The sequence below is a fragment of the Pseudorca crassidens genome, chromosome 13 (assembly GCF_039906515.1).
Source record: "Pseudorca crassidens isolate mPseCra1 chromosome 13, mPseCra1.hap1, whole genome shotgun sequence".
NCBI lineage: Eukaryota > Metazoa > Chordata > Mammalia > Artiodactyla > Delphinidae > Pseudorca > Pseudorca crassidens.
In genome coordinates this window covers 52,908,293-52,933,341 of record NC_090308.1, presented here as the reverse complement: position 1 = coordinate 52,933,341, position 25,049 = coordinate 52,908,293, and the positions used below count along the sequence as shown (strand labels likewise).

The window sequence follows — 25,049 nt, the reverse complement described above, 5'->3', positions numbered from 1 at the left end:
TCCCATGGTAGAGAGTTTTTCAGTTAGATATAACTGAATGGAAACCCCAGCTCCAATGACAATTTAGCTGTGTGACCTTGAACAATCTCTTTATACCTTGCTGAGCCTCATTTTCTCAACTGTAGACGAGAAACAGCAAGTAAATGTGACAATTATAAAGTGACTAATACCTACCCTACAACAAAAACCTCAACAAATATTATTTTAAAATAAACGGCTGGAATTAAAACTAATAATAAGATAGGCAGTTAAAAAAAATCTACAGCTTTTCCACGTTAGCAATAGCAGTTGGAAAACATGGTGGGGACAGGGGACCTCATTTATATTAGCAGTAAAATTAATGAATACTTAAGAATGTGCTTAACAAGAAATGTGGACTCTATGAGAAAAGCTCTAAAATTTTTCTAAGGAATCTTAAACAACAACAACAAACAAAACCTGGATAACTGGAAACACATACCATATCCCTAGATAGGAAGACTCAGTATTTCAAAGGTGCAAATAATTCCAGAAGAAATCTACAAATTTAACACAATTCCAATTCCAAAATCCAAATGAGCTTTTTAGGGAATCTGACAACATCATTCTGAAGTTCATCTAAAGAATAAGCACTTAAGGACAGTTGATACATTTTTGATGACAGAACAAGAAGGAACTTCTTGTGCTGTGATGCTCTGAACAAGCCCCCTCCCTCCTGAAGGAAATTATCACCCTTTTATGATAATCATTTTCTTATTTTTCTTTGTTCGTTTTCTGCCTTAACATGCAGCCACAAACACTACAGTCTAATTTTGCCTCATTTTTGAACTTCTAATAGAATGAAACCATACCACATTATTCTTTTGTGTCTGATTTCTTTCTGTTCTTGATATCTGACCTCACATTATGTTTGTGAGATTATTCATCCTCTGGTTATCGTTACTGACTTCTGGTTAAATCTTACTGTATACAAAGAACATACTCTGTATGATTTCAATCTTTTTAAATCTGTTGAGAAAAGCTTTGTGGCCTATCTTTTTTTTTCTTAAATGATTTTAAAATGTTCCTGTATGTGACCAAAAAGAACGTGTATTTTGCAGACCTTCCCTGTGATATGCTAAGAATGTCTACTAAGTAATTTGTTAATCTTTTGTTCAAATCTATATATTTACTGATTTAGAGGGCCATTTTTTCTATCAGTCAAAGAAAAGGTCTGTTAAAATGTTTCTCTATGATTGTAGATTTGTCCATTATTATTTGTATTTCTGTTAACTTTTACTCTCTGTATTTTGAAATCATGCTCTTAGATATATACAGTTAGAATTATTATATCTAAATAAAACTGAATTGAACCTTTTATGATTATAGAGTTTTATCTCTAGTAATGCATTTTGCTTTGAAGTCTACTTGGATATTAAGACAGCTACATCATTTTCGTTTTGACATCTTTGGCCAGTTGTCTTCTGCAGACTGGAGGGCCCCAATTTGCTCTTCTCTGTGTCTCTTAACCACTCATATGCTTTCCACCTCTTGGTGGGCTGCATTCTATGTAATTTATTTTAATATTCATTTCACTAGTTCTCTCTTCAGCTATGTCTAATCTCTTCTTTAATCTAATAACTTAATTTTTAATGTTAATCATTTTTCTATTTTTAGAAGTTCTACTTCATCCTCTTCCAAATAGGTTTGGTCATTATTGACAATATCTTGTTTCTTGCTTATGTTTCCAAGCTTCTCATTTATTTTTTTTAAAAAGCAGCATCACTATTTTAAAAAGTGTATTTACACACTTATTTTACAGTAGAAATCTGATAATTCCACTCTGGTGTGACTCTGCTGGCTCTACTTCTCATGCTGGTGAATTTCTTCATCTGCTCTGTGATTTCTGATTGTGAACTGACTTCCCTTGGAACACTGTGAGAATTCTTGAAGGCCTGCGTTGAAGGGACACTATTTCAGACAAGATGTGTATATGGCTTCTGTTTGCCTCTTGGGAGGCAACCAACCTGGGAGCACTTTAAATTCTTGGCATGAGGATTTTTGGACCTCATCGAGACAATCAATTCAACTTGCACCCACGTGAAGGTCAGCCCTTCTCATGTTTTAGGAGAATTCACATCCTGCCTCCAAGGTAGAGACAAACCTCCAAGGCAGGTTTTCTTACTATACCCTGCCTCTCCCCTCCTCCCTGGCTCCAACACTGGCGGGTTTATTTCTCAATAATCCTCACACCACCACCAAAGGGAAGCTCAGCCTCAAGGCCCAGCAGAAACATTCTGGGACAATCCAGCTTATATCCCAGGACTCCTGCTTTCATTTTGTCTTTATGATTTCTCGTCCTTTGTGCCAATTAGCAATATACTTAGTAAGATGCTTTATTAACTCTTTACAACATTTCAGTTGTTTCAACTGGGAGATTATTCAGAGTGTATCGTCTGCTACACTCCTACAACAGAAATCCTTACAATTAATTTCCATAAACAATTAAGTTCTGCATCTGAGCCAAACATTTTCTTGTCCAGTGACAAACTGCTAACCTCAAAAGCAGGTGATCCATGCAAAGAAAACGGCATCTTAGTTTACATAAAACAATACTTTAAAAGGAAAAGAAACCCAAAGACTATTCCTTATAAGAATAAGCTAAAAAATTAGTTGGTAATGCAAAATGTGCAGATAGTCAGAAAGCTACATTTGTTTATAATAAGAATGATGAAACACAATTTTCTGGACTGTGACATTTGTAGACACAGAGTCTTGGTTCAGGGAAATGTCAGATTCTTTAAGTGTTCCCCTGACAATAAAACATCTTCTGATGTGAAACCTTTATTTCTCAAAGTAACCATCTTACGGTTTCTGCCGAAAAGGTCTTTCAGCCATTGCAGTGGTATTTATTATGACCCTACCTCCCCCTGCCTGCAAAAAAGTCACGGAAACATCCACCAAAGGCAAAACACAGCAGAAATTTCCTTCAGTACCTCTGTATAGTCAGGTGAACCTCAAGATGTGGTGCACTTGTTTTAAATAACCCAGCTCCAAAGAGCACCAAAACAATAAAAAAGTTTGTGGCCATTAACTGCCACCAATTTCTGAAGCATTAACATTAGTCATAAATACACACAAGTCATATATTCATGCAGACTTAGGAATGTGGCTGGATTTTTACAAATCCATTAAAATCTGAAAAGCTGTTCGAAGTACAGGCTCACAGGGCAGCATATTTAAAATGAGGACTCATGAAATCCTTTGGCTCTCCGGAAACCTTTGCTCCTCAGGCTTTGGCCACAAGATAATTTAAGAGAAAAGGTATTCCAGTTGAACAATGGGGCTCATTCAGTTTTGCTATTCACACGTTAAAACACTGTTGATTTAATGGGAAATAGGAAAGGTACTTAAAAAAAAGAGATGTGGCTAGACTCTCCAACCATCTCACTTTTTGCCCACTTTTTCTGAGGTCTTTTTGTCTGGAAGTGGTATTCTTCCCTCTGAAGCCAACAGAATTCGATTCCCAAACTTCTCCACATTCAAGTTAAACTTACTTTTTTTTTTTTGCGGTACGCGGGCCTCTCACTGTTGTGGCCTCTCCTGTTGAGGAGCACAGGCTCCAGACGCGCAGGCTCAGTGGCCATGGCTCACGGACCCAGCCGCTCCACGGCATGTGGGATCTTCCCAGACCGGGGCACGAACTCATGTCCCCTGCATTGGCAGGACTCTCAACCACTGCGCCACCAGGGAAGCCCTAAAATTACTTTTTATAAACCTGCTTCTTGGTGGGGGAATGATTTGTTTACTGAGTGAAGGTGAGCTTAAAATAAGTAATCTAAAACTTTCCATAGAGCGAAGTCATGACTTGGATTGCTTTCTTTGAAAATCAATGGTATTAACTACATCGCCTAGAAAACGTTTTGTAAGCTCTCTTGTGATAGGAGCTAAAAAGTGCGCTTACATTTGACAAAACAGCGGGTCTGGCCTCTAACAACAGTAACTGATGCAGACATGCACAGCTCATGCTCTAGGGCTGAGGAGAGCAGAAGTCTGCTGCCCTCTCTGGCCTGATGCCTCCATTCTGTCACAACTGCCACATGGTGACGGTTAGAGCATGGGCGTGGAATTCAACCGACCTGGGTCTGAATCTTACAATGGCATCAGGAAAGCTAATTGGCCTCACCAGCCTCAGTTTCCTTGGGATAACAACATGTGCTCCTCAGAGGTTGTTAAGAAGACAGTGAAATATCGACACGCATAGCTCAGGACCTGGCACACAGGAAATGCTAAATAAACAATACTTACTACCATCCCAAATAACCCCAGCATTCTTCAAGTGACAAAAATAAGCTGAACGTGGCTTCTGAACAGCACTGTTTGCTAACGGCGAACTAATAAAATCTAGTTTCCATCTCTCAGGGCACATAGCCATTTTCCTAGAAAAGGCCTTTATAATCACTAACTTAAAAATTAGTAAAATTATTACTTTTATCACTAGTACTTCATATTTTACTTCAAAATTCATGTTTTTTGCTTATTTTTATACTGTCTTTCGACGTTCCAATTCTTTTGGGTTGTTGGCATTCCCTCTCTGAAACACAGACTTATTTTCTAATAATTCCCTGCCTTTCACAGAAGCCCTCCTCCCCTGTTGGTCTGACTTTTAACACCCTGATGACTTTGCTAAACTTTAGACAACTCATCTGTTTCAAGCTTCTGGAATGTTTATCTCCTCCTTTCCTCTCCATCTCCAAAAGATGTCCAGCCCCACCAGGCATGAACATGGGAGTCAAAATTGTCCCAGCTACCTAGAAACAAGAGGTCATCTGCCTCGTAATGCCAGAGATGGCTGAGTGAACAATTTAAGTGTCTGATAAACACTGAGCTTCCTTTTGTAGTTCTATGTTAGCACGTAGGGTAGATTGATTTCTCATGCAGGAGAAAGCCAGTTTTCTTTAAAGACATGAAAGCATTAAAATGAACACATGGTGAGTGCTGAAAATGATCAAACTTTCAGCAAAAAAGGAAAAAGCTGAGAGACAGGTTAGTGAAAGTCTGGGTGAGGTATAGGATATACTGCTATTTCCTTACAAAAATCAGTATGTCAGCATCACCCATCTTTTCCCCCTAAACCCTTCATAAATGCTGTGACGTGAGCAAAGACCATTTCAGGTCCATTTTAAGGATAGCTACACTGAAAAAGAAGGGTGTTAAATTACCAACAACAAGGATTTTAGACATTTATAGTTCTTTGCACCTAACAATTACTTCCTACGGATTCTATTTAAAAACCCCTGATATAGTTGTACGTTAATTCAGAATAGGGCCAAATGGTCAGTGTCTCTTACTGCTGACTATCCTATAAAATAGAGAATAAAGTATCTGACCTTCTACAGAAAAATGAAAGAACCCAAAAGAAAAGAGAACGAACAAAAGAGACAACAGAGGGACTTTCACGGTGGTCCAGTGGTTAAGAATCCGCCTACCAGTGCAGGGGAGGCAGGTTCAATCCCTGGTCAGGGAACTAAGATCCCACATGCTGCGGGGCAACTGAACCTGCGCGCCGCAACTACTGAGCCTGTGTGCCACAACTAGAGAGAAGCCCGTGTGCTGAAACAAAAGATCCCGCATGCCGCAATGAAAATCCCATGTGCCTCAACTAAGACCTGATGCAGCCAAATAAATAAATAAATAAATAATTTAAAAAAAAGACAGACAACAGAGAGAAGTGAGTCTAGAGTTTCCAAACTCCAGAGAGGTCCTAACTCTGAGCCTGGGCATGTATGCTTGACGACAGCACAACTGATAAGACCTGATGCTGTGCACTGGCCGTCTCATGGCCTCTGTCCAGCCGACGGGGAGCACACACCCGGCGGGGATGGGCTGTCATCACTGCCATCACCCAACACAGCGCCTGGCACAAAGTGGGCACCAATTAATGTCTGCTTCATGACTAAATATAACGTTCACACAATCCTACATTTCAGACTGAACCTTACATACACTTCTTGATAATGTAAAGACAACAGAAGTAACCAAATTTAAAAGAAGTTAGTAGTGTCTTCCACTTTTCCAATAAGAATAGTTAGAAATTAATACACTAAGTTAAATATGTGTAAGCGCTGAAAACCATCTTTTATATTTTTAGGGTATAAAATTAACTTTTATTTCTTTTCATTTTTTTAAAATGAAACTTTATTAGGTGCATTGATTTGGAATTCAGAAACTTTTAAATTGTAGCTCTTCCTCAAAGTATTTATTTATTTAATATATATATATTTTTGGGCTGCGCTGTGTAGCATGTGGGATCTCAGTTCCTTGACCCACGCCCCCTGCATTAGAAGTATGGAGTGTTAACCACTGGACCGCCAGGAAGTCCCTAAATTAAGTTTCCATTAAAAATTTTAGAAGCCCACATATTGGAGTGAAAACAGACAACTCTGAGTTGTCTTTAACTGTAACGTAAAAAATACGTGAAAATTTATTCTAAATTTAGTCTACATGAAATAACTCTATGTATTCAAAATATTTATAAGAAATTTAGGAAACAAAGTGTGTATGTATGTGTGTGTGTGTGTGTGTGTGTATATATGTGTGTATATATATATATATATCTCTCTCAAAAGAAATAGTCTTGATTTAGAAAGGTACAGAAAATATAACTAAGAAAATCCAGACAAAATCATTTTCTTGCAAGGTTCAGGATGATTAATTTCAACTAATCTGCATGCATGAATCCCATTAAGAATCACAGGAGTCAAGACACAGCTGTCTTTTCCATTGCAGAACTAATAAAATGTCATGCCTCCCCGGTGTCCTAAGTGATACCTTGATACCTTTTTACTTTCAATTTTAAATAAGAGAAGCAGAAATCTTCTGCTCATGTAATACACAGGACTGGAGAAACGTGGTCTGTACTTTTTGATTGTTCTCAGGGTTAAATAAAGGACAAAAGTTTAATTTAAAACAGCATGGAGGCCAGAAGGGTAAAGATCCAAAATACAAGTAAATGAACAGTTACAGATGGAGGACGGCTTCTCAAGCAGGGACACCTGAGCACGGGATCCTCAAGGGGTGAGGGAAGTGGCTGGAGACGAGCTGGTGCCCACTTACTATGAGTCTGTGTTAAAGAAAAGTTACTCTGACACTTGTAAAAAGGTAAAGAAGACTTTATTCAGGACTATTGTGATAGGTGTCAAGACTACTGCAATTAGGGACAGACGTCAGGCTGAACTCAAATACAGAAAAGACGGCTGGAGATTTATAGCCAATGGGCAGAATGAGGGGATTGGTGATCAAAATTTACTAAGAGAAGATATCAGGGTAGGGGGATTCTTGTTGAAGGCAGGTCAAGCATGTGGGGAATGGACAGGGGAATGAGGAATTTGATCAGATATCAGGGGTAAGGGACTGTCTTTAAACTGACTTAGCAGGATTCTCACAACAACTGGGCTATGTAGGCCAAGCAAGGAGGGTGGGGGGCAAGGAACTAAGGCTGAGACCTAATTGAGAAGAGGCTCAGAGGAGCCTGACTAAAGTCTGGTCAAGGAGAGAATCTTTGCTGTCATCAGGCACTGTTCTAGGTGCTGGGGACTCCGAGAAGAGCAAGACAGACAAGATCCCTGATCTCATGCAGCTCAAAAATACTCACACGGTGTTTTTATATGGAGAGAAAAAGAAATCAGAATAGGGGAAAGGGGAAGAAGGGCCAACTACAGAGGGAAAAGTATCAACCAAAAGCATGAGGAAGCATGGTAACTTCTAGGGCAGAAGTCCCTCTTCTCCCAGAGAAAGCCGATAGTGACTTGGAACACGTCTCTGGCAGCCAGCGCAAAAGAGGGTGTCATATTCTTTGGAGGGGGCCTGCTTAGCCGTTTTGAACACGTGGAAAATTATGCAGATTTCTAATGCCCAGATGATGGGCCTAGTGCCATTTCCATACAGTGGCGAGTGAAGTGAGTCAGGGGAGTTACCTGTTCAGACAGGTAAGGACAGGAGCAGCTACAGGAACTGCAGTTCCTGTGGAAAGGCTACGGCCCATTGTTTGCAAGAAATGTGTTCGTATTACTACTAAGTAAAAATACTGCAAATGTAAATGGCAGAAATGAGGTTCTCCGAAGAGAGGCAAAGGGTAACAGGAGAGAGATTAAGCTCACAGAGCAGCACGTAGTAAGAAGGTCAGTCCTTGAACAGAAAATCAAATTGACATGATGAATGTAAATCATAATCAGAGAGAACACTTTTAATTCTCAACATTCTAAGATTTTTTTCCATTCTGTATTTATGTAGTTTTGTTTTCCTTTTATCTTTTTCTATGATATTAAGTAGCCATTGGCCACTTTTTTGCGCTTCTTATTTTAAACTGCACACAGGCAGAAAGGTTTCCTGGGAGACAAAGATGATGGAAATGTTATAAAAGAGCTTAAGTGAAATTATTTAGTTCTCCAGACAGGCAATTTAGTGGTCCCCTAACAAATAAAAAATTAATGTACAGTAAAATACTGATAAATCTCCCTGACTTTAAGGTAAAAATGATTAAAATTATAACAGAAAGACCTGAGGTTATCAAAAGGGATATCAATTTCAGCAATATAACATTAACGATTTTGTAACACTGGATTTAGTTTTCAGTCACCAGCTATTCAGGTTTAACTCACCTACTATTTCAGTTAACTAGCGTATTTAGCATTTAACTTAAATGTTAATTATTCTTCTCCTTAGTTTAAACAGGGAAACAAAAATGGGGGAGCAGTAAGGAAACAGCAAGAAAAAGATCCTAGGTGGCAGTCACAGTCACCAACTGGGCATATGCTCCCTGGAATTCTCAGTTATCAACCTGCAAAATTAAACACATCTCCCACGAGAGGCACACCTCTTCCTGTGTTCTTTGATGTAAGGCCTCTTTTCTGATTATGAATCCGGTTTTACAGAAAACAAGTCAAAATCAAGATCTGTGTTTGGAGCAGCTTCGATACTGAAGATAAATTATTTTTAGGGCATCTTCAATCTATTTTAATCCACTACCTAAAACCACTGTGTAGTGATTCCAAATATTCCCCTTTCAGTCAAAAAACAAAAGGATAAAGAAGGCATGCTTGAGAGCCCACCGTATGCCAGGAACCCTGCTAGGCCCTTTTCTATGCATTTTCATTATTCCTCACAATTCCTCATGAAGTAGGTATCACTGCCTCATTTGTAGTTGTGGAAATATTAAGAGAAAAGGATAACTTTCCCAAGGTCACCAATTATTTAGAGGTAGAGCTGAGATTAAAGTTCACATCTGATTTGAAAGCCTTAAGGTTACTGTCTCAAGGTACTCAACTGTAATTAATAAGAGCTATTTAAAAAAATTTAATGATTATGATATCCATCTGCTATGTCTCCCGTTATAAACCAAATATACTTAGTGTCTTCAACAGTTAAACTCACACACAGTACTTGTTTTTTTAATCGGTTATAATCATATTATTAACTCATAATGAAGCAGCAATCAATTAAAAAAACAAAAAGACCCAAGATCTCTCTAATCTTGCCCTACACAATTGACTTTTGAACCCATGGATGGAAACTGATTTCCAGTTCATCTTTCTAGTACTGGTCAGTCATTGCAACTGTTGAGAGCTTTCAGAATCCCATGACCACCATTCAAAAGAAGAGCTCCTCTGAGGTTTATGTTACCCACGAGTTTAATACTAATAAAGCAATAATTTAAAAAAGATTACAGGCCCAGCATTACACCCAGAATTTAGCAGCTATCACTGGGAACACTCTCCAAACTGATCCTAACCCATTTGTGTGCAACTCGACAGCTTAAATTCACCTAGCTTACTCACTTAAATTCTGCTTTCTTGTCAACAGTATATTATGTATTTTTCTGAATGACACAATGAACTCCACATACTGGTCAGTTTAGTAACCTTCTTATAAAATGACATCAGGTTAGTATCATAAGACTTATTTGCTCTATTGTCTTCCATGTGGTTTTCCACGAGCTCACTGGGATGGTCTTTTTGTTACTTCAACTTGTCTAGGCTGATGTCCTGAGTTAATCGATCAAACTTTAATCTAGGTGTTACCGTGAAGGTATTTTATGGGTATGATTAAAGACCATAATCAGTTGACTTTAACTAAAGGAGAGTATCCTAGATAATCTAGGTAGGCCTGAGCCTTCCAGCAGAGTTGAGGCTTCCATGAATAAGAAGAAATTCCACTTGTGGACGGCAGCCTGCCCTTCCTGATGGCCTGACCTACTGGTTTCAGACTTACTTAGCCAGCCCCATAATCATGTAAGCCAATTCCTTGCAATAAATCTCTTAATATATATATCCTACAGGTTCTGCTTCTCTGGTTAAACCTTGAAGATACTTTCACAAACCATCAATATTTCACAAACGTAAAACACCCAGAAATACCTTTAGTGAGAAAGATGTAGTTCCTATGCAACTCAGAGATACAGTCCCAAATAAATTCATAGATTTACACATAGCTCTAGTCAAACATAGCTGGATTTTGTTCAGATCATGGCAAAATAATCTTAAAGTTCCTCTGTAAGAATTTTTAAAGAAAGAGAGAAAAGGAGAACAATTTGGACAAGAATAACTGCTAATGTTTACTGAGTGCTTACTCTGTGCTGGGCTCTTCATCTAAGCTACACAAAACCATCTAAGAAACAGAGAAGACAATGGTCACATAAGCTAAGGAAAGACCAAGTCGGGAAGGGAGGCCAGGACTTGGCTTATGTGGTAAATAATGCCTTCCAATCTGAATGCATCACAGCCAGTGGGTTTCTTGATGTACTTGTGAGGAGCGGCGGATTCTGCGTCCTCTTATCCCACCATCTGGACTCCTCCCCGGCCACTAGCACTTCTTAGATGCTTCCCTGTTTTTCTCTCATGCACCTCTAGTGCACCGGTGCACCTCTGTACTGCCTTCCTTCTGGAATCCCAATCTCTGGGTATCACACCCTCTTCTCTAATTCCTCACGAGTGCTGAAAAAGTGGTGGGGGGGAGAGGTAGTGAAAAAAAAAAAGGTAAGGACCAAGAGGTGAGGGAGAAAACAGAGGCGCCAGCACTTGCTAAGTCTCATTCAAAGTAATACCATCTATTATTAAAGTGGACGGAGCAATAGCAGTTCAGTATATGAATACGTGGATGAAACTGTTTAATTTCCTCCAGCTGCAGAGAAGACAATTTGTGCACCTTTTAAAAACTAGCTTACCTAATAATTTAAAGATATAATGAAGTAATAAAGACAAAATGAAAGCGGCACTCTCTGGAGGAAGAACACTGTAACTGAAATTTTTAATAAACTGGAGAAAGGCCAAGTCCCTTCCACCATCCCAGATCCACAGAGGAACACTGGGCAGGACAGCAGCACAGTAACTGCTGTTCGCTTTTTCAGATTTGACCTTCCATGCTCAGCTCTATGCAGACCTAGACTTGCAACTCAAGTAAGCGATTCTCAGGCGGTGGTGTGTTCCTCTCAGAGAATGTGAAAACTGATGCGGTGGATCCAATTTTCTTGAGATCAGAATGGGTGTATCTTTTTCTTTTTTTCCAAACAGAAAAAAAATATATAGCTTTATTCAATGGATATATATTTAATATTAGAAGAGAGATGCCTTCATCCTGCTGTATGTGTGAATCGTGCTCTGTAACAGCTAAGAATGTTAGGATACAGACCTTGCTCAGAGAAGTTTAAAAATGATGCAGTGTCCAATCAATAATAAAAAAAAGGTAGGGCTTCCCTGGTGGCACAGTGGTTGAGAGTCCGCCTACCAACGCAGGGGACACGGGTTCGTGCCCCGGTCCGGGAGGATCCCACATGCCGCGGAGCGGCTGGGCCTGTGAGCCATGGCTGCTGAGCCTGCACGTCCGGAGTCCGTGCTCCGCAACGGGAGAGGCCACAACAGTGAGAGGCCCGCGTACCACAAAAAAAAAAAAAAAAAAGGTATATATTTTTTGATCATAATGTAATATACATTAGATACTAATAATGAGGTAATCTAATCAACAATTAGAAATGTGCTCAATATTGTATATTTTGAAAATTTGTGTCAACTAGCTCTAAAATATATTTATTTTACATTAAGCAGACCATGGGGTAATTGTATCCTTGTCTGAGTGTTAGTGTATCCCTGAGAGAGTTTTGGGGTCTGAGAATTTTCAGCATAGTAAATAGTGCAGCTGAAAAGCTTTAATGCTTGATGATGGTGCTAGTATGATAATAAATGTTGGAAGAAAACAACATTTAAGATGAGCCACGTCTAGAACTTGTAACTGGCTGGTCCTATGCTTACTATCTTGATACATAGGGTTTCAGGAAGCAAAATCAGGCTGACATTGTACGTGTGTTCAGTACTGAGCAGTTGTCCTGTGATCATCTTTTAACCCAATAAATTGTCACTGGTGTCCTCTTTCCTGTGACAGTTTGCACCATTACATCTAGACAGTGATAATGCTTTACAGACCAAAGGGTCAGTTTCCCCCAAACGCTCTTTATGTGCAATGTGGACAGGAAACTTTCACACTCATAAGCATGCAAAATATATGGTTAGCCTCAATCTACAGAGAAAATGCTAAAGCCAATGAAGAGCTTCGTTCAATTTCTTTTCATTTTAAGGAATAATATCGAAAGAAAAAACCATATGAACTGAGATGACGTGGTTAAATGGAAGAAGGTTTCTTGGGAAATCAATTAGAAGACCAACATAATGGCTTTTTAATGGAGCTTCCTGGAGTAATCATCCGTGTTTGAAAGACAGCTTACCGGTGATGCCACTGGGTTCCCGCTGGAGGTCACAATACCAGAGTCGGTTTACGGGATCACACCCCTCCCTTATCGACAACAAGACGTAGCGACCGTCGTCAGATAACTATGAAGGAAACAAAAACAGCACACGGGGCTGATTAGAATATATTTTTTTGTGAGAACACTGGTAAATATTGAGTAAAAAATAAAGGTTCACTGCAAATGCAGTATCTTTACCCCAAACAGTTGGACTGGATAAGAAAGTTATCAGAAGAAAAGGTGAACATCAATTTTTTAACTTATTTCACTGTGAATCACAGTTTATTTTAACAAAACACAGTGAAATAGTTAAGTTGAAAATATTTATATATAACTGAATGTCATGACTCAGTGTGACTTTTATTTAAAGTCTATTCTTTATAGTCAATAATACTGTAATAATTCTGTATGGTGACAGACGGCTACTGGACTTGTCACGGTGATCGTTTGTAACGTATCTGTTGGATCGCTATGTTGTACACCTGAAACTAACACAATATTCTATGTCAGTTACACTTAAATTTTTTTAAAGTTAAAAAAATAAAGTCTATTCTTTAACTGAAAAATACACGCAATCTGTCATTTTGAATATAAATGTCCCTGAATTTGAAATTTTGTCACAGGTTACCCATTTTAAAAGCTGTTCTAAATGAGCAAGAATTAGCAAAATGGCGCAGATGCACAAACGTTCATTTGTGGTTCATACTGGTCACATGAGCAAGTTTCTACTGAACAACTAAACAACTTTTGATGCGTATCTTTAGTCCCCTATATATCACAAGGCGGCAGAGATAAAAGACCTGTGCTTCAGTGGATTTCTTTTAAAATATTAAACAGGAGAACCTTAGGTAGCAAAAAGAATCTTGAGAAAAAACGAATGCAACAAATAATACATTACGGTTTTGAGTTGTCAAAATTGATAGAAGTAGTATCAGACTATATACATCCTTTTGCAACTTTTTTCATTCAATATAATTTAAAAAATTAATCCACGTTGATACATGTATATTTGCGTCACTTATTTTAACTGCTGTAAAATATTCCAGTCTAGGAATACATCACAACTAATTGATCCATTTTCCTACCACATAATTAGATTATTTCCATTTTCTTCCTTTGTGGTTTTTGTCCTTATTATAAGCAATACTTTAAAAAATTTCTGAACATGTTTATCGTGGCCTCATATACATGTTTCCTGGGGTACATAACTACAAGTAAAACTGCTCAGCGGTATGATATGCACATACTCAACTTTATTAGATGTTGCCAAATTAGTTTCCTAACTGGTTGTATTGACTTACACTCACGTATCTGTCCTGTTTTCCACATCCTACTCTGAAGGTGAATTTTATGTGTCATCTTGGCTAGGCCACAGGACCTATATATTTGGTTTATTCTAGATGTTTCTGCAAAGGTGTTTTTTTTGGACGAGGTTAACGTTTAAATTGGTGGACTTTGAGTAAAGCTGACTACTCTTCATAATTTGCGTCAATCTCAACCAATCAGTTGAAGGCCTTCATAGAAAATGACGGACCTCCTCTGGCCAGAAGAAATTCTGCCAGCAGATGGCCCTTGGACTCAAGCTGAAACTCCTCCCTGGGTTTCCAGCCTGACAGCCTACCCTGTAGATTTTGGAAGTGTCAAGCCCCTACAATCATGTTAGCCAATTCCTTTAAACAAGTTTCTCTCTCTCTATATATATATTATATATACATATATTCCATTGGTTCTGTTTCTCTGGAGAACCCTGACGAATGCACTTACCAACAACTGCTATTCCTTCATTTATTCATTCGATAAATAGCTGCTAAGCAGCTAATATGTGCAAGACATTTTCCTAGATGCTAAAGATAAATCAGTGAATAAATCAAGGGGGAAAAGTTACACCCTAGTGGAGGAGACATGTCCATAAATGTGGAGTAACGTAGTCTATTATAAAATGCTAAATGCCGTACAGAACATGAACAGGTCTGGGTAAGGGAGGCAGGATGTGTGGGGAGGGACTGCAGTTTTAAATATGGCAGTCAAGGAAGGCTTCATAAGAAGGTGTCTTGCCAACTGATGGGAACATGCTGTATAGCACAGGGAACTCTACCTAAATGGGAGGGAGTCCAAAAGGGAGGGGATATCTGTATGTGTATGGCTGATACATTTTGTTGCGCAGTGGAGGCCAATACAACACTGTAAAGCAACCACACTCCAATAAAAACTTAAAAAAAAAAAAAGGTGTCTTTCCACTGTCTTCTGACTTGCATTGTTTCAGATGAGAAGTCATTCATGTTTTTCTCCCTATGTACAATGTAATGTGTTTTCCTACCTGGCTGCTTTTAAATTTTTCTTATTATCTTTGGTCTTCTATGAATTGATTACAATGGGCTTTGCTGTAGTAGCCTCTTTCAGATTTGTTGAGCTTCTTGAATCTGTAGGTTTGTCTGTTTTACCGAATTCATAACATTTTTGGCTGTTTTTCTCCTCGTATGATTTGTGTGTCCCCTCAGGCCTACCCTAGGACTTCAAATACATAAAGTTAGATCACTTAGTATTGTTCTACAGTTCGGTGAGACTGTGTTCGTTTTTGTTTCAGTTTTTTTCTGTGGCTTAGTTTCAACTTGCTGTCTTCAAATTCAGGTCTTTTCTTTTATAGTACCTAAACTGCTATTAAACACATGCAGAGAATTTTTCGATTCAGATAGTTTATTTTTCACCTCCAGAAGAATATTTGGTTATTTTTATGTTTCCTATTTCTTTGTTCATTTATAATTCGTTAACATTTCCTAAAATCCTTTAAAAATTATTTTTATAATTGCTTTCAAAAAGTCTATGTCTGCTAATTGTACTACCTGTAATTTCTAGATCTGTTTTATTGACTAGTTTTTCTCCTGGTTATAAGTCACATTTTCCTGCTTCTTTACATATTGAGGACTTTTGGGTTTGCTTTTTTTTTTTTTTTTTTGGTCTTTCTTTAAACTGTTTTGAGGCAGTTAATTTGGTGGATCAGCATGGTCCATCTAAGATTTATTTTCAAACTTTGCTGGGGAAGGTCTACGGCGCTCCTGCAAAGGCATGGGTGGCCCTTCTGGGGTCTCTGCTGAATACCCTGGGTGTTCACAAGGCCTTTCTACTTTAACGGTTAGAATGTGAAGGTCTCCCAGACTTGTTAAACCTCTGGTAGTTAACAGCTTGCCAGTCGCTGCTGGTTGTTCTCAGCTTGAATCATGGAGCCTCATCCTATGCATGCACCGCTCAATAGTCAGCCTAAGATGCAGGGGAATGCCAAGAAGATTTCTGGGACCCTTAGGGGGTGGTTCCCCCTTCGGGCACTGTGCCTGCAAATTCCAGTGGCTTCAGTCTTCCTGAATTCCAATCTCTGGAGCCTTAGTTCAGTGAGACTGTAATATTCTGGGGGCTCCTCCTTGTGCCAGAGTTCAGAAAATTCCTCCAGGCAGAAAGCTGGGGCAATCATATGACATCGCTTTCACGCATCACAGTCGTATGACATCTGCAGACCAATATCTGCAAACGGACGCTCTGTCTCCTTTGGATAGTTTTCTAGCTGTTTACGGCAGGAGGGTTAGTCCAGTATCAGTTACACATCATGGCCAGAAGCAAAAACTTGTCGTTATACTTTTATTTGTTTAACTCATTTTTAATTCTTTATTGGATAATTACAATTTTAGGGTATAGTATTATGTGTGTTTAAAATACAGAGATGTAAGAATTAAGAATGTAATATAAAACTAATTAAAATATAATATTTATGATTAATAAAAAACATAACAACGATATAGTTTCTTTTGTCATATTACATAGTAGGCTATTTTTAGGGTTTTACTTACTAGCAGCATCAAGCTTTTAGGCTTGGAGGAATTAGATTTCAGCTCTTCAGAAATGCCCATCCACTTTCTATCAGCAGATTTGTTTTGGTAAACCAGCTGTCAATCGGGCTCTCTGCATTGGTAAATTCGTCACAATAGCTGTGTGTGTCTACAACATCCAATATGTTTAAGAACTTGGCAGCACACTGGATGTGAAACATCTCTTTCTCAGAACAATTATTTTAAAGCACAGAGGTAATTTGTATTTGTGAAATAGAAGTGGGATTCCAACTAAGTACAGTTTTATAAAAGATTCTAGAAAAGTCCCGTTTAATTTGGCTGTTCTTTTTTTTTTTTTTGGCAGTACGCGGGCCTCTCACTGTTGTGGCCTCTCCCGCTGCGGAGCACAGGCTCCGGACGCGCAGGCTCAGCGGCCATGGCTCACGGGCCCAGCCGCTCCGCGGCATGTGGGATCTTCCCGGACCGGGGCACGAACCCGTGTCCCCTGCATCGGCAGGCGGACTCTCAACCACTGCGCCACCAGGGAAGCCCTGGCTGTTCTTTCTTGGTGACATTTTTTCTGAGTTCTGAAGTTGTCTCCTTTCCAAAAAATGAATATTTTGCTGTATGAGTTCTGGTCACAAACTACACATGACACTGAACTACTCAGGTGCATTCTCTTCATCTCTTTCCAGGCTTCTTCTAGTCTTTTCAAAGAGTGTCAAATGGTTTTGGAGAAACTGCATATACATTTATGATTTCCATGTATTATTTTCTCCATTCTCATTCTCAATGTATTTCCGAAAATTACCTATCATTACATTTTAAGTGGGTTTCTTAAAAATGAACATCTGGCTTGACGGAGTTTAAAAATTCAGTCTAAGAATCCATATTTCGTCTTTATTAATCGTTACTGCTTCCACATCTTAATTTTGAACATTCTAGTCACCTTGCTTTTCCCTTCTCCTTTTCTCTTTACACTGTATTAATATAAATTTCTTTATAAACTTTTTCCCTTCATTGACTGCACTGGGAGTTATATACTCTATTTCTAGTCTTTTATACATTTTCCTTAAGCTGTTCATATACATAGCTAATAAACCAGTGTCTAGAAATTCAGTTCCACCTCATTTTTAAACCATCCTATTCTAAGAATATCATTAGCAAACTCACAATTATAACTTTATTAAATGTAATGGAAAGCAGCCTCATTAATAATACTTCATACTTTTGTTCTTTTGTCCTTTAAATAAAGACAGACTCTTTATAGCTTAGTGCTTAGAGTCATGCTACATCAATCATAAATGATGGCTAATTCAGTTGCAGTGATTCAGCCAACAGAATGATAGGGCAGTAAAACACTGCAAGAACCACACCAAACCTTCGATGACAGCTGTCTCAAGCACATCTAATGAGTTTTTCTCAGTATTTCTGCCTGCACCAAATGGTTGCAGCAGTTTATATTTAATCTAAGGCAGGAAGTCCCAAGGGACTTGCTGTTGGGATGCCAATTAAGTCAGTCTTCTTCTCTGTAACGCTCTTCATCACAACCCAGAGATATTCCATAGCCACTGGACAAATCTGCTGAACGGCAAACAACTCTGAACTTCAAATGCTCAAGGTCTCAAATTCCAAAATCATTTATAAGTCACCGTTGCCCTAAAATATATAGTTGAGAAATACACCTTTGTCCACTAAAATTTAATCAGTAACAATGTATATTCAACCACGGCCTCACATTCAGACTATTTCAAGACAATTTAAGAAATGAATTTTGGGAATCACTGGGAGGGGAAGACAAAAATAATGTTGATGATGAGGAGACTTAAATCTCAACAGAAGAAAGTGACTTTCCTGAAATCCAGATAAAAGGAAGACAGAAAAGCAGGAGAGCCAAGGGTCCCTTCAGGCCTCATGAACAGTATAAATTCCAGTTCACAAAACACTGTTTTTCTTTAAACAATAAGACATAGGCTAGAAAAACCGTGTTCTCTAGAAGCAATTAATCTCATTCAAAAGCACTGACTTTTCACAACAGGGTTGCAATAATGCTAGACTGACCAATTATGAAATTTGTAATTCTTAAATCACAGCTTCCTTTTACTTTATGTCTATATTAAACAAATCTTCCTTAAGTCAAAATGATTTTATTTCATGGAATCTCCCTTTTATGTAAATAAATGTTAATTAACAAAAACAAAATTCTAAGAACTACTGTAAATAAAATATTGACATTTGCTGATTTAAGTCCATTGATTGCATTTCAAACAATACCAACAGGATGAAAGTTAAAACTCTTTACCATTCTTCCTACTGACAATTTTTTTAAAAAGTATTTCCCTTTAGACACAAATTACTTTGACAATCTAATTGTGTGAAGCCATTTGCTGAATTACATTTAGAATACTGCTTAAATATCTTTAGAAAATGTTAATTAAGGGAGACAGGAATAACATCTGCATTGATAAAAGTATCTGGAAAGAGAAAAAATTCCAATGTACAAAGAATGTGGTATTCACAGACAGGCTACATAACATTTGGAAATCTGCTGGTACTTAGCTATTCATTATCCATAACCAGATAAAAAAACAAAGCCAAAAGTCATCCTCCCTTGCTCCTGGGGTAGATGAAGTTGGAGATAAAACTGTCACAAAAGGTGGCTGGTGTTAAACAGGAGAATCTGCCGCCAGCCAGCTTTCCATCTCCTTTACCAGAGACACAATTTAACATGTGCCACCAAACACAGCCATCCACTATCTGGGGGAGTCAGAGCTGAGGCTGTTTATTCGACCAACATTTACTGAGAATCTGCTGCAGCTGAACCAGGTTCTGGAACACACAGATCAACAGGACAGAGCATTCAAGACCTTATGCTGAGGTGGGAGAGTTAGACACTCAGACACACACACGAAGTTATACTGTAAACACTCATAGTGAGAAATACAAAGAATTGACGCGAGTGCCAGAGAGGAGCATCTAACAGGGAAGCGAGTTGGGAGGAAGAGTGAGATCTGAAAAGGCTCTTCCCTGGCGGTTCAGAGGTTCACACTCCGCGCTTCCACTGCAGGGGGCGTGGGTTGGATCCCTGGTTGGGGGACTAGGATCCTGCGTGCTGTCCTGCACAGCCAAAATAAATAACTAAATTTAAAAAATTCATTTGAGAAGGCTCTTGGGAATGGATGGTCCCTAACTGATTTTTAAAAGGGAAGCAGAATTCCTCTAAAAGTGATTGCTTGACTCTTTCCATTCTTATAGCTGCTATGCTGGCTTAGGTATCTGGTTCAGAGGGCTATGTCTAACACACACTCAAGCTACTCATTCTCAAGTATACATCTCACTGACAAGACAGCGCGAGTAGCGGACGCTGGGGTCTGCTGAAGCGCGCGCTCCCCCAGCTGCCGGGCACCGGGAGCAGGCAGCTCTCAGCTGAGCACCTTGGGGCCTTGTCCTACCCGGTAAAGAGAGCCACCCCTCCCAAGGTCACACATTCTTTTTGGTTCATCCCACGTGCAATGACTGATTAATGCATAAAGGTATAAAGGCCCAGGCCCCTCACCCCTAGTTAGGAAAAGGTTGAAGGGCTAACCCAGCTCAAGAGCTCCCTGGAGGACCGGCTGAGGCCCTTGTCATGATTTCATTCAACTTGTCCCCCTTCTGCCTTCTCTCCCCAGCACAGGCGAAGGTTTTGAAAGCGCCCCCGTTGAACTTCTGGAGGCTGCTCCCCAGGGAACCTGACCTGTGACGGCATGCAAGGCATCATGTCACCTGGTTTCTCATCTTAGCATATTTTACGCTAACTGAAGGAAACCTTTTTAAGTGGTGGTTTCTAGTTTTGAAGAGGGGCACCCAAAAACTGCTGCCATGTGCATTTACAGTTATCAAAAGGTAGGGCATAAGGTATGGGGTTATCAGACTTCATACTTTCATTAAAGAAGCCACATTCGTTGACTGAGAAATTTTACCTGTGCGTATTGTGGTATTAAGCCTCCCTGGGACAGTAATATTTACCAGGGAAACCTTTGACAGACATCATGCAAACTATTCGACTTCGACAGTGTATATATTTTATACTTTATTCTGTTAAGATTCACATGTGCTGCTCCAACACACACATGACTCAGCACGTTCAGGAATATAACCCTCACAAACCCAGAAACCATCAAACACGAAATTTAGAGATAAGAAGCAACCAGAGCAAACCTCTGGGGAATCTACTCCCAAATAATGTTTTTATGAAATTTCTTCTGTTAATGCCTCATGTAGGTGTGACCGTGATCCATTCAGACCAGAGTCTGGGTCCAGCTGCACCGTGTTCACAAGAGGTCACTGGCTCCACCATCAGCTCATTGGAGGCTTTTTAAAAAAATATGAATTGACAAATAAGTGTGAAATAGAACATATGTTCTATGTTGACAGAACATAAATAATAAATATGTTGATAACAGTAATTTCTCTAGAGAATGGGATCTTTGTATGTTATTCTATTTTTTTAATTTAATTTATTTATTTATTACTATGATTATTATTTTTTGGCTGTGTTGGGTCTTTGTTGCTGCACTCGGGCTTTCTCTAGTTGCGGTGAGCAGGGGCTACTCTTCATTGCAGCGTGCAGGCTTCTCATTGCGGTGGCTTCTCTTGTGGAGCACAGGCTCTAGGCTCACGGGCTTCAGTAGTTGTGGCACATGGGCTCAGTAGTTGTGGCTCACGGGCTCTAGAGCGCAGGCTCAGTAGTTGTGGCGCACGGGCTTAGTTGCCCTACGGCATGTGGGATCTTCCCGGACCAGGGCTTGAACCCATGTCCCCTGCATTGGCAGGTGGATTCTTAACCACTGCGCCACCAGGGAAGTCCCTTGTATGTTATTTTAAACAATAAATGTATTTATTATTACTAGCATAAAAATTTTAAAGTAGATGAATCTGGCTATTTTTAGTCTCAACACTATGTAGTAAAAACAGCTGGGCTTTCCAGCTGACCTGAATAAGCTAGCTTTTCTTCATGCATCTCATATTGAGAAAATTAACAGAAGATCACTTTATTAAAGTTTTAAATTCTCAACCATTTAACTATCTAAAAAGTTGTCTTTCAAAACGCTGCGACCCATAACTAATATTTACATACACATAGACTACGTGGACTTTCATCAAACTTATCCTTTTCAAAAGAAAAGCTCCTAAGCTGTTTTATGCTAGAGCTACTAGACTCCATGGTTACATGGTCTTGTGTTAACAACCAAAGCTTCACGAACATGAAATTCTTTAATATATATATTTTTTTCCACTTAGAATCCAACAAGAAGAGGGTGGATAAAGTCTCTTCGTAATTTGAAAGTACATGCACTTCTTCAAATCGAGGAAACTACTTTCTTTTATATATTATGACAAAATAATTCATTGTGTGTATAAAATAGTATACTAAAAAGCAGTGAGACTTAAAGTTGCCTGGGAAATTAACAAAAGGTGTGAAAATGGATTTTAATAGCTTTGAGAGTTAATCATTTTCCTCTCAGAGCAGGAAACTCTTATCAGTTTTATCTCACAGACTCTTGTGGATTCCTTTCATAATAGTTGTGAATCATGACAACATCTCTTTACTAAGTATGTTTCCAAAACATAATCTAGGAAAACTTTTAAATGTCAAACTAATCACCTACAGTGATGGCTTTTCACTTATGGGGCTCATTATGGATTTGTAATAAAAACAGGAGACAGTGTCAGCAGCAGAAGCACGGGATAGTCTAAGCAATACGACGTGCGCTGACATAAACGTTTCTAATAGGTAGTCCTTAAATCAGCTTTCCCAACACTGCGCGCTACTACAGCAGTGCGAGAGAAAGGACATCAACCCCAGTACTCTATGATGTGTTGCTTGGTATGCCAGAAACAGATATACCAGAAAATTCTAGGAAAAGAAAACCCATTCAAAGTAAAAGTAGTAACGGAGGTCTCGACATGCTATAGCCACTCTTGTTTCTCATGTACCTCATTGTTTCTCTGGCACATAAGCTCGGTTATTTCAGAATCGACTGTTTGTTTTCTTTTTTCCCCCACTGAGCAGTTAAGAGGGGTAGCTGAGAAAAGTGACTGACCAGCAAATCCAACTTCTACCACAAAACCAACCCTCTCCTATCAGGAGCTGTTTTATGAATTCAGAGCAGCGCTACCCGCAGCCTTGCTCACATCCAGGTCTTTAGTTCGGCTTCCTGACTCTCTGCCTTCCCCACCAGTCTCTGAGATGTCCCTGCGTGCCCATCAGCCTGACGGAGATCCTCACTTCATGCAGTGCTGGTGAAAGAGAGGACGTGGGCCGTGAGTCTTGGACACACACAGTCCAGGGAGGAGTCCCCCTGGGACTGATATAAGGACTGCCACTCCTGTGATGAACAGAAGGAATCAGCCTCCAGGAGCCAGTGAAAGTGCAGGACCCCCTGGGACAGCACAGTGAAGGGTCACCAATCAGAACACATGCTGGCAGCCTCAGGTTCAAGTACCGAAGTTAAGGTCAAGAGGACAACGGTGTCTTTAGAATGAAACACAAACTGAACGTGGTGGGAATTCTGTCATGGGCCCCCAAGCCTCTATGTATGACTTTAAAACGTTTATATAGGGCTTCCCTGGTGGCGCAGTGCTTGAGAGTCCGCCTGCTGATGCAGGGGACCCGGGTTCGTGCCCTGAGCCTGTGCTCCGCAACGGGAGAGGCCACAACAGTGAGAGGCCCGCGTACTGCAAAAAAAAAAAAAAAAAATTTCATATAAAATAGTTTACTACAGCCAAAACATCTTCCATCAGGGCCAGAGCCTGCCCATCTCTTCTCCTGAGTACCACCTGGCCCCAGCACAGTGGTGGACCCAAGGTAATAAGGGCTTCCAGGTATTTGGGGAGTAAACGCATGAACTGTGCTGACCAGGAAGAGGGCTGCTGAACAGTACTGCTCAAGCAGAAACCATCCAACAAGAAAGGGGCAGGTGAGGCAGAGTTTCCTGAGGAACATCTGACTTTACTACGTATGCTCTGTAAGGCAACGCTGGGCGCACCAGCATCTGTCTACAGGGTCTTTGTGTGTGTGAACCTCAGCAGGGGAAGGGGGAGTACAGATATTTACATTCTGAGTGCCCACCACGAGTCAAGCATTAGGTAACGTTAATACATATGAAATATACATACATGTGTACAAGTTCATATATATATATATGTAATATACATAAATGTGTACACAAACACAGTTGACCCTAGAACAACTTGGGTCCACTTACACACAGATTTTTTTCAGTAGGAAATGCTACAGGTCCAGAGTTGCTTGAACCTGTGGATGTGGAATAGTGGATACGGAGGAACCGCATATATAAAGGGATGTAAGTTATAGGCACCCCTAACCCCTGCATTGTTCAAGGGTCAGCTGTACATACATATTTTAATTACTAGGGAACACAGTGAACATGTAAAGATGGCTTATGGGGATATGTGATACCTATTAAGATCAAGATTACCTTTGTACAATAAAATTAGGTTCTCAATGCAGGATTCAGCTAGATAATCACAAAGAGGCTGGGCATTTTCTTCTTAATCCTTTCTCAAGGGACTTGATACATTTTCAGAATCTACACTCTAGAGCACCCTCTGCTGGGAAAAGTGCCTCAACATGCTTGCTTTGTGGGGTTTTTTTTCCCTCCAAATGCTCTACAAGTCACCCGTGTCCCCTGCATCGGCAGGCGGACTCTCAACCACTGCGCCAACCAGGGAAGCCCTACAAGTCACTTTAAAATAGACTTTTTTTGTCCAAAAGAACCTTCTAAAACATGATTATTTCTATCCTCCCACAATCCTGCCCTCCATCTGAAACGTCACAGTCTATCTTACATAATAAGTGACATCACTGTGCCTCCAAGCCAGATGCCAGGTATGTGTTTCATGTTACCCCCAGGGGCACAGCAGCTGGAGGTGCAGGAGGGACCAAGGGCAGGAGGCCCTGGGCTGGCAGGTGAGGAGGGCAGTGGTGAACACTGCCTGCACGTCCAGGATGGAGCGACCCATGGACGTGGCTTCCCCTGGAACAAGAGGCACCAGGAAGGTAGCTGGACTCCAGTCATCTGGAAAGGAGCCTGCTGAAAAAGGATGGAAAAGGGGGTGCCAGAGAGGCATGAACCTCAGGGGAATCCTGCTGGGAGCAGAAGCTGTGAGCGGAAGGGAGGACGATGCAAAAGGTCAGCCAGAGAGTTTACTGTCCACACGAGGGAACGACAAAGTACACAGGTTCCCAGAATCGAGGGGATCTCACTGCAAAAGGATCACAAAGAGCTGGTACCTAGAAACCCCTCATGACCGCAAGCTGCCAGGAGACATGTGGACAAACAGCTCCGGATGAGCAAAAACCCTGTTCCCCTTCTCCAACTCCTCCCCCTGCACGGCCACTGTAGAAACTAAAACACGATGAATGGCTGAGGGGAGGGAACAGGCAATCTTGTCACTGCTCAGAATGGCCACTCCCC

At 40.0% G+C, this 25,049-nt stretch overlaps 1 protein-coding gene across 1 annotated transcript in view; it reads right to left on the bottom strand.

Moving 5' to 3' along the window:
- Positions 1-25,049, bottom strand: part of PREP (prolyl endopeptidase) — a 136,087-nt gene that overhangs the window by 71,700 nt on the left and 39,338 nt on the right. Inside the window, exon 7 of the mRNA XM_067702459.1 lies at positions 12,731-12,836. Coding sequence (XP_067558560.1) covers positions 12,731-12,836 — 106 coding nt within the window. The remainder of the gene's footprint in view (positions 1-12,730; positions 12,837-25,049) is intronic.